This window comes from Oncorhynchus clarkii, unplaced genomic scaffold (genome assembly GCF_045791955.1).
Source record: "Oncorhynchus clarkii lewisi isolate Uvic-CL-2024 unplaced genomic scaffold, UVic_Ocla_1.0 unplaced_contig_632_pilon_pilon, whole genome shotgun sequence".
Lineage (NCBI taxonomy): Eukaryota > Metazoa > Chordata > Actinopteri > Salmoniformes > Salmonidae > Oncorhynchus > Oncorhynchus clarkii.
The window spans coordinates 1-12,416 of NW_027258325.1; the positions used below are offsets into that span (position 1 = coordinate 1).

At 44.9% G+C, this 12,416-nt stretch overlaps 2 protein-coding genes across 2 annotated transcripts; one reads left to right on the forward strand and one right to left on the reverse strand.

Moving 5' to 3' along the window:
- Window positions 1-24: 24 nt before the first annotated feature.
- LOC139396664 (large ribosomal subunit protein uL3-like) lies at window positions 25-5,579 on the reverse strand. Its single transcript, XM_071143604.1, has 6 exons — window positions 5,351-5,579; window positions 3,044-3,236; window positions 2,502-2,670; window positions 2,193-2,328; window positions 715-901; window positions 25-224 (listed from the first exon to the last, which is right to left on the reverse strand). The coding sequence occupies exons 1-6, from the start codon at window positions 5,351-5,353 to the stop codon at window positions 25-27; spliced, it is 888 nt and encodes a 295-aa protein (XP_070999705.1). The 5' UTR covers window positions 5,354-5,579.
- A 1,399-nt stretch (window positions 5,580-6,978) lies between these two features.
- Window positions 6,979-12,111, forward strand: LOC139396660 (NADH dehydrogenase [ubiquinone] 1 beta subcomplex subunit 10-like). The gene is made up of 4 exons (XM_071143596.1): window positions 6,979-7,210; window positions 7,751-7,889; window positions 9,107-9,246; window positions 11,946-12,111. The coding sequence occupies exons 1-4, from the start codon at window positions 7,063-7,065 to the stop codon at window positions 12,029-12,031; spliced, it is 513 nt and encodes a 170-aa protein (XP_070999697.1). The 5' UTR covers window positions 6,979-7,062; the 3' UTR covers window positions 12,032-12,111.
- The last annotated feature ends 305 nt before the right edge of the window (window positions 12,112-12,416 follow it).

Consider the following 12,416-nt stretch of genomic DNA (forward strand, 5'->3'; position numbering starts at 1 on the left):
ATTTCACATCTCAACTAATGAATTTCACATGCCCATCTCAACTAGAGCCTTGGTGCTGCGGACCTTCTTGTTGAGCTCTGTGCGGTGGTGGTAGCCCTTCTGGCCGGCACGGGCGATGGTGTAGCCCACACGGGAAGGGTGCCAGGCTCCGATACAGGCCACCTTACGGAGGCCTTTGTGAGTCTTCCTGGGCAGTTTCTTCACTCCCCAACGACTGGTCACACCTGACAACCAATAGGAAAACCAGTAGGAAATGGGTTACGCCACAGGACCAGCCAATAGAATAGCTGAATAGTAATATACCGTCAGTCAGCAGACATTGACATGCATCTTTTACTAATTAGATTATTATTAGCAAGTAGAAAAACTCTGGGTCTTTGAGCCATTCTGTTAGATCTAGAGATGTCTCAACTTTGGAGATATTATAACCAATGGTACTGCCATGTCATTAATGTCCATATAGATTTCTCCCACTCATTCCCAGGCTGAGTGACAACTCATATGGTCATTCTCAACAACAAAAATCTCTGGCATCAGTGGTTTGATTCCTTCACTATTATTCAGAAATTAAAACATCATACATCATCTGCACAGAGGACATTGTCACGTTTGGTAGCAAGACAGAACAAATGGATGAGTGGGAGATCTGTACCTAGGACTATCTTCTACGGTGACCCTTTTACCTCGACGACCAAGTACCTCAAAACCTCTTACCTTTCATCCCATGACCTTTGGTGACCCCGATGACGTCTATCATCTCGTCCTGGTAGAAGACTGAGGACACAGGGACGGGCTGCTCCAGCTTCTCCTTGACCCAGTCCACCTTCTCGGAGATGGTGCCGCCGTTCAGCTGCACCTCCATGATATGGGCCTTCTTAGCTTTGAGGGGCAGCAGGCGAATCTAGAGAGACACAATTATAAATGTACAGAAGCCAGCAAGATTCACACACACACACACACACAACTTTAGTGCCTCCACTCCCATCACTTCCACACAGACTAAATATGATTTATTTTAGGATTCAGTCTGATCCAGGATTAGCTTCCCTTTCCCCAATCCTACCCATTATTGGGGGAAATGTCAAGATCAGCGCCTGGGGCAGGGTTGTCAAACTCAATTTGCCCCGGGAGCCGCAGTCGGTCTACAACGACATCCGGAAGGCAGCACTGAATTTTGTAAAATATTTACTTGCCACCAATTTGCAAAAATGCATCCTCTATCCAGCCCCTCCAATGCTCACTCTGTCTAGCTGTCATTAGGGAGATTATTAACGAGCTAGACAACTTCAAGAAACTATGAATGTAGGTCTATTATTTCTACAGTTTAGATTTGGTTTTAGTCATTTTAAAGCTTTTAAAGTTTGTTTTCCTACACACAAATCTAAAATGATATATACAACATTATTGTTTTATATATCTATACACCCGTGGGCTGTATGTTTGACAGCCCTGGTGTAGAGGCAACTTCACCCTACAGTCCTGTGAGTCATCAGTCAGGTCTCCGATAGCCTCGTCTATTTCTGCGGCCTTGACTCATATGGTCATGTTTTTCTCTCTGGCATCAGTGGTTTGATTCCTTCACTATTATTCAGAAATTAAAACATCATACATCATCTGCAGAAAGAGAAAAAACATCTGCCAAATGTGATAAGAATTATCAAGACCGCTAGAACAGATCTGGAACCAGGCGAATACTCTCACTGGAGACATGATTCACATTGCTCTATCCCCACATCTTACAGTAATCATATCACTGCTTCGACAAACAGACAATACCCTGAATTCAATCAGTAAGATTGAGTAATGTTTGTTGCCAACACAAACTTTCCTCAAGTGCAGTCGAGGTACTGCTCCTCACAGGAGTATTTTTAAACTGTAATTTAAAACTCCATACTCTAGTACTCCTCTGCATGTGTGCGTGCGAGAGAGAGAAGACATTTGTTCACAACGCGGGCCTTGAGATTAGGGAAGGTTTTCCCCCCTTTCAGTTGCCATGTGACTGGTAGGAGCTGGGTAGGCTATAACTCAGACAGCCGTGCCCGTTCTGAAGGGAGGTCCTTGGGGTGGAGACAGATGAACCCCAGGGATACCACCAGCTGTCACTTACTCACCACAAGCCAATAGAAACTCACTGAGGATAGGAGTGGAGGATTTCTGTTGGATCACATGATTGATAAGAGGGTTCTATGTACCTGAGTGTGGATGAGGACCCGGATGGATGTGCAGTATTTCTTCATGTTATTAAAGTCCTTCTCCAGCTGCTTCTTGCCACTCTCGTCTGTCCACTTCTTGGCATACTTGGTGAATGCCTTCTTCTTGCTCTTGTACCTGGAAGAGTTTACATACAGGGTAGAGATTGAAAAATAATCTCTTGTCATAGGTTACTTCCTCCTCCTTCTCTGGCATCAGCGGTTTGATTTCAACACTATTATTCAGAAATTAAAACATCAAACATCATCTGCACAGAGGTCAGTCACAGTCTCTACTTCAATGTGCCCCACCAGCTTTTGTAGAATCTGCGCTTGCACTCATCACTGAGGTGCTCGGCGAAGATGGTCTTGAAGGACCTCAGGCCACGGACTGTGTCGATGTACCCAACAACCCCCACCACCATCACAGGCGGAGTCTCGATGATAGTGACCGCCTCCACAGACTCACGTTTGGCTTGCTCTGTTGGGAGAGGAGATATGGGTCAGTTGCCACAAAAATAATAAAGACAAATGGCCTGTGTGTCGCCTACAGGAGGAACGACAAAGTGTCATATCAATGTCAGAGCAGAATAGAGGAAGAAGACTAGGATTGAAAACAGAGCTGGGCTCTATGGTCAATGCCACATGTTCTCTCTCTGGCATCAGCGGTTTGATTCCATCACCATTATTCAGAAATGAAATCATACAGCGTCTTCTCAGAGATCCTTGTCTAGACAGGACAAACAGATCTGGGACCAGGTCTAATTCTCTCATGGCTCTTACTCCTGGTTCACATATACATTGTTCTATCCAAATCTTACATCATCCCACACTGTAAGGCAGACTGTACATACTCAGGCCAGTGCGGTGCACCTCACGCAGGATGTGGGTCATGCCGGCCTTGTAGCCCATGAAGGCGGTGAGGTGGACGGGCTGGCTGGGGTCGTCCTGGGGCCAGCTGCGGGGCTTCCCCCGGTGCTTCTTGCTGCGCTTGCAGGGCAGGAAGCCCATGTGCCCATGGCGGGGCGCGTGGAATTTACGGTGAGACTGGGAGGGAGCGAAACAGATGTTCACGTCAATTAACTTCTGATAATGCTTCAAGGGCTCTAAAACCCCAGGTTATTGCTGGGCTTTACCCTTGATAAAGTTGATTTTGATGTCTATTTTTTACATTTCAGTTGAATTCATATCACCCTTCTCTGAAGTATCAAACATGGGTTACTAGATCTTGGCTCTAAACAGAACTAGAACTAGTAATATAATAACCTACAAGGATTAGTGAAAACAAGTACAATATAAACTAATAACTTATCAATAACATAGAAAACAAAGCACAGGCTGGTCCCAGACTAGACATAACATATTAAATGTAAATCCAGGACACTCCAATATGATACATTTGGTATGGTTACATAATGACAGAGGGCAAACAGGAGGGTGGTTGGTCGGGTTAGGTGTATAACGCCAACGTCTAGCAAACCAACGGTGGCGAGTACAAATCTCAAACAACTTTTACATTTCAGCTAATTAGCAACTTTTTAACTACCCTGCAACTACTTAACATGTTAGCTAACCCTATTGATATATATTATATTCTTTTATTGCTCCTTTGCACCCCAGTATCTCTACTTGCACATTCATCTTCTGCACATCTACTATTCCAGTGTTTAATTGCTAAATTGTAATTATTTTGCCACTATGGCCTATTTTTTGCCTTATCTTACCTCATTTGCACACATTGTATATAGATTTTTCTATTGTGTTATTGACTGTACGTTTGTTTATTCCATGTGTAACTGTGTTGTTGTTGGCGTCGAACTGCTTTGTTTTCTCTTGGCCAGGTCTCAGTTGTAAATGAGAACTTGTTCTCAACTGGCCTTCCTGGTTAAATAAAGGTGAAATAAAATGTTAATAGAAATAACCCAATTCCTAATATCTTAACCCTTTGCGTATCTAACTTTAGCCACCTAGCTAGAATTCGTAACCTATCATATGTTTTACAATTTAAAATTCACATGTTCCGAATTTGTAACATATTACACGAAATGGGTGATGACAACAAATTAATACCTACCATATGAAATGTAAAATATTACACTAAATGGAGTGTCTCGGAATTTACGTACAGAATAAAATGAAATGCTCGGGGACCAAGTTGAAGAACCAGGGGTAATAGCCCTGAAGAATCCCCAAAATCACCTCCTCCCCATTCGTACCGTCAGTAACCCACACATCCTACGTGTTTATGACAGACGTCTTGTCTGGATTAGCCCGGTGACAAGAACAGGTGTCAGGAAGAGGCCTAATGGCTGCATTCTGACAATGAATGGCCATGTTGTGTGCCCTGTCAACCTCGGAGCTTCAGTAACGGCTGCTCAAGACAAGTGTCTGTGTGCTGAACAGCCTATACACTGACTAATACAGGCAAAGAGACGGTCTTGAGAAATTTAGTGACGATCAAGATTCATTAGCCATCAGAACACATGCAGAGTAATAGTGGAAAATTCATTTTACAGGGATCAACATACCCACACTAGAAATATGCCTTCATAAGCTGACTGAACAGACTAGTCCATTTCTGTGACAGCAAAAAAATTAAGTATATTCTTGCAAATGGACCAATAATGCAAGCATTGTACATTTCTGTAGACGGATTTGAAAGAGATGAAAACCTGGGGAAAAGGTGTTGCATTGAGGTCAATAGATTAATTTCTGTCCACATGAAACAAATCCTTCATTATTCAAACCAAGTTAGTAGCACAACTAATGGGAAATATTTCCTATACAGAATTCATTACAAATTAATAGTTGAGAAACTCAAATAAAGAAAACGTCTCTAAAAAGTCATTGTGACTGCAATGATTCTGAGGTAGCCGAGAAACAACAGCCAAAGTATAAAAGAAATTAGGATATTATCGATGTTGAGGCCATGTGCAAAAAGCACAACGCCATTGCCCTCTTGCACATGGCATACTGAGAAAGAACAGCGAGCATGCAACATGTTCAACAAGTTGTCTTAATACTCAACAAAACACACCAGAAACTTAAAATCAAACCATACACACATAAACAAACACACAAACAGAGCCCCTGACCAAAGTTAGTAGATTCCAAGGTGCCCTTCAGGTTAGAAATATAGAAAAGACAGCAGGACCACTGACCATGTCTGTGTGTGCCGTCCAGGCAAGGGACAGAAAGAGATAGGAACAAGTGCTGATGTCAGAGTCATACTCAAGATGTTACTCTGTGCAAGGGCTCTAATTTGGTGGCTGGCCCAGTTAAGGAGCCGTATTCATTTTCAAACAAGACCAGGGCTGCCAGCACTGGCTCGTGGTGGGCCTCTGGTGGTGGGTCATGTGGTGGGGTGCCCAGACAACTGGCTGCAGACATCTGTGGGGAGAGAGAGACATCTACTGTTTATCTACTGTTACTGTACAAATGCATAACATGATTGGGAGGAGGAATTAGTATATGTAGGCTTAAAAGCTCTTATGAAGATTGAATGCATGACAAGGTTCAAGGGTATTTATTAGTCACTTTTACGAGCTAATAAACATGACATGTTTCCCCAGCGCAAAACACATGATTGTTTTTAAGCTCAAAAGAGCAAAAATATAGGATAATAACAATAGCTATTCAAACCGCTAAATGACTTCATAATTCAATTGTTTTCCTGACAACTATTTACCAATTTTGAGACAGAACTGTCGGTCACCGCAGAGTACAATACGACATATCTAAGGAACGCGCTAGCTACATGCAGTAAAAATATTCATGGAACGCAAAACGTGTGGGACAGAACAAAGGACACATTCTTTGGCCCCAATTCAAAATCTGAGCCAACAAAGTGGATATTGGTCAAAGCCGTCATAATTTGTGTGTTCCAACAGGTAACTAAAATCCGGGTCTGATATAATTGACTATTTTCGCTGCATAATATTTAAAGTTCTCCTTCTCTTGGTTAGAAAATAATTCGGCTAAATGCTAACCCCAGTTCTTAGAAACTGGTAGCATAGCTAACGTTAGTCATATAGAAATAGTTTTTTTGGTGACGATATTACTCCCATTTTTACCCAAACATGAGTGTCAAATACACAAAAATAGTCTTAATGTAGGCTAATTTGGATTGGCGGCAACGAGGAGATTCTGGATCTAGCTAAAATTATCACCCCCACGTGGCACATGCGTAGCGTTTTCATGGCATTTCTATTGTTTTAGTCGAACTCTTTACTACTTTAGATAGCTAACTAACTACCTGATCTAGTCACGGGAAAATACCTTCATTTGATAATCGTAACACTTCTCATTAATAGTTTCATTAATACAACTTACTGTAACAACTCATTCTCTTCAGCTCACCAACCTCAACTAGATTTGCGCACACTGATGACTTTCTGGACGTTTTTTCGTAATTTGATGTTTTATATGCCACCTTGTGGACTGGAAGTTCATTGAATTAGAACACACCAGAGATCAGTATATAATGACGAGATCCCAAAGGCGGGAAGGCAGACGCCAAGTTTAGGTCCAAAACAAACCCATAGAAACGCTTTGGTCTTGTTTTGGACATATTTGGGTTCAGGGTCGCCTCTTCCTCTCTGACCACACATTTTCTCTGCGCTGAACTTTTACCTTCGACCTCTGCTTGAAAAATGAAAGAAATGTAAATGTAATATTCGAGATAAAGGGTGTAAATAAAATGTATACATCGTTTTTTGGTAATCTTACTGAAATGTTATTTATGTTCACCATATTACATGTTATACTTACTTCTGACCTCCAACGCCATGTTGTTCCTCCTACGCATGCGCAGAAGCGTAGAAGAGGTCGAATTCAATAAGTTTATTTTTGTTCTTTAACAAAAGACAGCAAAATGCCATCGGACTATGATAAAGATGCGTATCCAGAGCCTCCCCACCAGACTCCCATCGTGGACAAGCAGACGACCCTTCCCAACCCAGCCCTGATTTTGACTAAACTCTTCTATTATTCCGTGGACCTCCCTGTCACCACATTCAGAGGTGAGCTAGCTAGCTAAGCTAACGTTTTGGCAAATATTTTGAGGGGTTGCTAACACTAGCTAATGTTAGATATCTAGCGAGATACATGGAGACAGACCATGGCATAAAACATTTATAATGATAGAGGATTTCAAATGACAGATGTGGAGTTCAGAGAAATTGTTTCAGTTAGCTTACTAGATAGGGTTAGCTGTCAAAACTAGCAAGTGTTGCGGTTATGCTTTCTACCTAGCTCGGTAGCTATGTGTGTTGCAGTTTTAGTTTATTCAGGTGTAGTGCATAATGTTGCATGCAGCGCAATGCACTTGACACTAGCTAGATACTACTCATTAAATATCATATTACTGTAATTCAGGGTCTAGAAATGCATCCTTCACCTCTTTCCAGTAATATCACTGATCTAACATTGGACTGGAAGTTCCACATAGCTTTCACCAATCCTTTCATGTGAAATCAGTCAGCAATAGGACTCCTTAAGTACTTTGTACCACATGATCAACAAGAAGTAAATGTTGACATGTTCCCCCCATCTCTCAACAGAACTTGTGGAGGGTATCCACTCTGGCAACAAGTACAACTACTACCACCAGAAGTTCCGCCGTGTCCCAGAGCTGACCGAGTGCACAGAGGGAGACTATACCTGTTACTATGAGGCTGAGATGCAGTGGAGGAGAGATCAGTAAGTATTCCTCTTTCAAGCTCGAGGGCCACAGTGCCTCTGGCTTTACTTTCCTCCCAATGAAGGTCGTTAAGTACATAGTCATGGTTTTCCAGTCTGAAATAAAGGATCGTGTGAAAACCAGCAGACACTGTGGTCCTCCAGAAGTTTGACACCCCTCTACACCAACTCTCATCATGAGGAAAAACCCATTGACTGGATTAAATGACAAGACATACTGTAAAAAAAAGTAGACCATCTTATCCAGAGCGACTTAGTTAGTGCATTCATCTTCAAATGGCTAGGTGGGACAACCAGTCATATTAAGTCATTTTCCCTCAAAGTACCTATCAGCAAAGTCCGCTAGTAAGAGGGGGGAAAAGTCAAGTGCAAGTTCACGAAAGGCTTTCCACATCTGTTGTATGAAAAGTCTGAATCTGCATCAATTGGTTACCGGGAAGTTGACCTTACATAGTTTGTCCAAGAGATTAATGTTCTGTGGTCAGATATGATAGGACAGTTACAGGCTGACTACACCGCTCGCTTTGCGTGCGTTGCAAAATAGATTTAGAAATCTGTTATTCAATTATTGCGCCAACGAGTGTCTGCGTTGCCAAGGGCTAAAATAGAAATTCAGTTCTGACGCAGATCAGAAGTCCTGCCTCTCCCATCTCCTCATTGGTTTATAGAAGCAGGTACCCACGTGCCATCTCATCACTGGTTATACCCACGTGGGTGACTGAAAGACGAACGAGGTCTTGCACCTAATTTATGAAAGTTGCCAATTGCAATATAAAGTCAAGAGAAGAAAAAGCCTGGAAGGAAGAGAGATGATTAGAAACGATTCGGTTGACCGTTTTATGTGTGGATTAATTGGCGGAGTAGAGGACCTTGTGCATTTCAGACAAAATAACAACTCAATGTTTATATCCCAGGACAAATTAGCTAGCAAGTGCAAGCTAACTAGCTAAATTGCCATAAATGTTTAATGCTTTTCGACCTATCCCCAAATTAATATAATTGGTTCAGAGTTTGTTTTGATATTTTAACCTGCATTTGGTGTGGGGGGACAAAATACATTTGTGCACGATGGCGCACGCGCACAGCCGGTTTGGGTTCCGTGTTACCCACTGCTTTTAACCATTCATCGGCTTGTCCTGTTTAGTGAATTCACAACCACCCTACCCTTGTCCCTAACAGCTGTCTGTTATGTGTGTGTCCCTCCCCCGCCCGTCCAGTAAGGTGGACCAGGAGATTGTGAAGGTGGTCCAGGAGCGTCTGAGGGCCTGCCAGCAGAGGGAGGGTACCAGCTACCATCAGAACTGTTCCAAGGAGCTGCAGCAGTTTGCAGACGTGGCCAAGGCCTACCAGTCACGCTGTAAGTACCACTCACTCCAGTCATGCCTCAATTACAATTCAGGGTTGTAAATATGGCAGTAACACTGTTGATAGCATGTTCCATGTTCCAAGAATGACAGCTAGGCCTATGCGTCGCTCGAACCTCCAACCACTGACAGCACCCGTTATTGAGTCTGCAGATGTATGTTTTAATTTCTGAATAATACTGATGGGAAAAAAAACTCATGCGAGAGAGAGAAGATCAACAGACCCAAACCTGGAAAAATGAAGGTTACATATGTAACCACGGTTATGTGAGCTATATGGATCACGCCAATATATTGGTATCACTTCGCAGCGGAGGGATACATCCCAGGTGAGGATTTACAGATTTACTCCCGTGTAACGGCTAGGGTCCGCCCCCATATATAGACCCCATGGCCGTGACATAATTTGAGGCCCCTCTAGCACCGTAAAAGATTGGAGTGATCCATATAGCTCACATAACCGTGGTTACATACGTAACCTTCGTTATGTTTCACTATATTGGATCACTCCAATACTTTGGTGTACCAGATTAGTCAGTGCTAGAGGGACCTGGCCAGCCAGCGGCGAAGTCCCAGCGTGGGACCAAGACGCAGGGGCCGTCATTGTGGAAGAGGGGTCCCGGCACATCCCCGGAAGGGGAGGCGACGCCCAGGACCACTGAACCAACCGCAGAGGGAGGTGCCACATTTACCCGATAGTACCTAGCAAAGGTCCACGAGGAAGCCCAGCTGGCCGCAGCACAGATATCAGCGAGGGCACTCCTCGCAGTAGAGCCCAGGACACACCAACACCTCGTGTTGAATGTGCCACCACAGATCCCAGCTAGGCGATATGCTGTCGTAATCGTTTCCTCGATCCAGTGAGAGAGCCTCCGCTTTGATAGCCCAGCCCCCAGGACTCTCGTCATAGCAGACAAAGATCTGGTCTGTTCTCACTGACTGTGTACGCTCCACATAGGCAGCCACAGCATGCCGGAGAGGAGGGTCATAAGCAGACAGGATAAAAGGGATGTTCACATGCCTGTCTGACAGAATCTTCGTGAGGAATGAAGGGTTGGGACGGAGATATATACTCCTCCCCCCGGGGTCCATCCGGTAGCACTCAGAACTTACCGAAAGAGGATGGAGCTCAGCCACCCTCTTCATGAAGTAATCGCTACCAAGAAAGCCACCTTCATAGAGAGGTGTTTCAGGGAAGCAGACTCCAACGTTTCTAAAGGCGGCTTTGCCAAAGCTGCCAAGACCACATCCAGATCCCAACTCGCCATTGAATGGGTCCTAGCTGAACGCAGGGGACAAACCCCCTTCATAAACCTGGAGACCAAGGGCTGGCGCCCCACTGACCTGTCCATCCACCCCACATGACAGGAAGATATAGCAGCCAAATACCCTCTCAGTGTAGAGGCTGTGAAGCCCTCATCCAAGCGAGACTGCAGGTATTGGAGGACATAGTGCACCCCGCATGACTTGGGCCAAACCTCAATACTAGTGCACCAAGAGCAGAACAACCGCCAGTGCAGGTATGCCGCGGTTATAGCAGGCGCCCTAGCGTTCTGCATGGTGTTCATTACACCCTCTTGTAGTCTTAACATGGACCATTGGTGCCGTTTAGTGGCCAATCCCACAGACTGAGGCGGTGCGGCCTCCGATGCCACAGAGTTCCCCGGCCTGAGACAGCAGGTCTGGTCTCGGGAAGTTGCCATGGTGTCCCAGACAACAGCGACAGGAGAAGTCTGGTCCAGTATGGGGCCACCAGAAGCAGATGATGCCCCTGGTCCTGTCCAGCACAGCCTGGATCAGGGGAAACGGGGGGAATGCATAAAGCTCCAGCCCTGGCCAATCGTGAGCCAGAGAATCCAAGCACAGAGGCCCAGGTGGCTCCGACATGGAGTACCACAGGGGGCTGTGCGCATTGTCCAGGGAGGCAAACGGGTCCACCTGCGCCCTCCCGAACTTGTCCCACAGGTGCTGCACCACCTGGGGATGTAGGCTCTAGTCCCAAGGTGGTGGGCCCTCCCTCCTCTGCCACATTCAGGATGCCAGGTACGCTAGGCGTCCCGGAGCCCAGAGAAGGAGCTCCCGTGCCATAAGAGAGGGGCAGTGCGACCTCAGTCCACCCTGATGGTTGATGTAAGCCACCACTGTGGTGTTGTCCGTTCTCACCAGGACATGTCTTCCCTTCAGATGTGGAAGGAAAGACTGCAGGGCCAGCAGTACAGCTCTAGTGTATTGATGGGCCTGCCGCTCCAAGGGTGTAGCCAACAGCCGCTGGCCACCCTGCCCTTAGTCACACCCCCCCAGCCGAATTGGGAGGCGTCTGTGCTGACCAGCTCCCAGCGGCACATCCTTAGCATCTCCACCCCACCTGAGAGAAAGGAGTGACAGTGCAACCTCAGCAATAAAGTGTCGCGGTCATGGGGTCTATATATAGGGGCGGACACGGGAGTAAATCTGTAAATCCTCACCTCGAATGTATCCCTCCGCCGCGGAGTGATCCAATATAGTGAAACATAACTTCAGGTGTTAGTTGTGTTCAGTAGAAACTTAAGTCCTGCTGCCCGAATGTTTTTCAATATAAATCATTTCATGACACCTCCAGGGAAGAATTTCCTGCAGTGGAATGCAGAAATGTTAAGGCTGTGAGGCTACTGTTCCATTGCATTGTCAAACTGTTGTCCTTCCTCTGTTGTAGATGGGGATCTGGGAGCCTACGCCAGCTCAAGGAAATGTCTGATGAAGCAGAAAGACAGGATGATGGCGGCCGAGGCAAAAGCTTAAACAATATAACCCCTAATCACTATGTTCCAAGTCTCTCTCCTATGTATGAAATGTAGAGTAAATATGTTTATTGCGAAAAACTAATTGTCCTCATTGTATTGTTTAGCTGTAGTAACAGACAACTTTTTTGAATGAGCTGCATTTACCCTTGACTCCAGCAGTTTTTAGCCATCTCCAGAACTCAAACCATTCTTGAATAGGAACTGTTGTGGTCTAGTCCCACTGGGCTGCAAGTACACTGCAAGTACAAGTAGTACTGAATCTCAATGTATTTGATTGATTCTCACTTGATCAAAACGCATTGGGGTCTGAGTGGAAAAGTCTTGAATATTCTAATTTCAAGGGGACACAGAATACAAGAAATCTGACTCATTTGGGATTCATC

What these genes read in the sequence shown, in the direction of transcription:
- LOC139396664 (XM_071143604.1), bottom strand. An exon ending in GGTGCACCGCACTGGCCTGA is followed by an intron (nt 2,671 to 3,043) that starts GTATGTACAGTC and finishes CTCTCCCAACAG; the next exon opens with AGCAAGCCAAACGTGAGTCT. An exon ending in GGGTCCTCATCCACACTCAG is followed by an intron (nt 902 to 2,192) that starts GTACATAGAACC and finishes GTGTCTCTCTAG; the next exon opens with ATTCGCCTGCTGCCCCTCAA.
- LOC139396660 (XM_071143596.1), top strand. Translation starts at nt 7,063, where the DNA reads ATGCCATCGGACTATGATAAAGATGCGTATCCAGAGCCTCCCCACCAG. An exon ending in ATGCAGTGGAGGAGAGATCA is followed by an intron (nt 7,890 to 9,106) that starts GTAAGTATTCCT and finishes CCGCCCGTCCAG; the next exon opens with TAAGGTGGACCAGGAGATTG. An exon ending in CAAGGCCTACCAGTCACGCT is followed by an intron (nt 9,247 to 11,945) that starts GTAAGTACCACT and finishes CCTCTGTTGTAG; the next exon opens with ATGGGGATCTGGGAGCCTAC.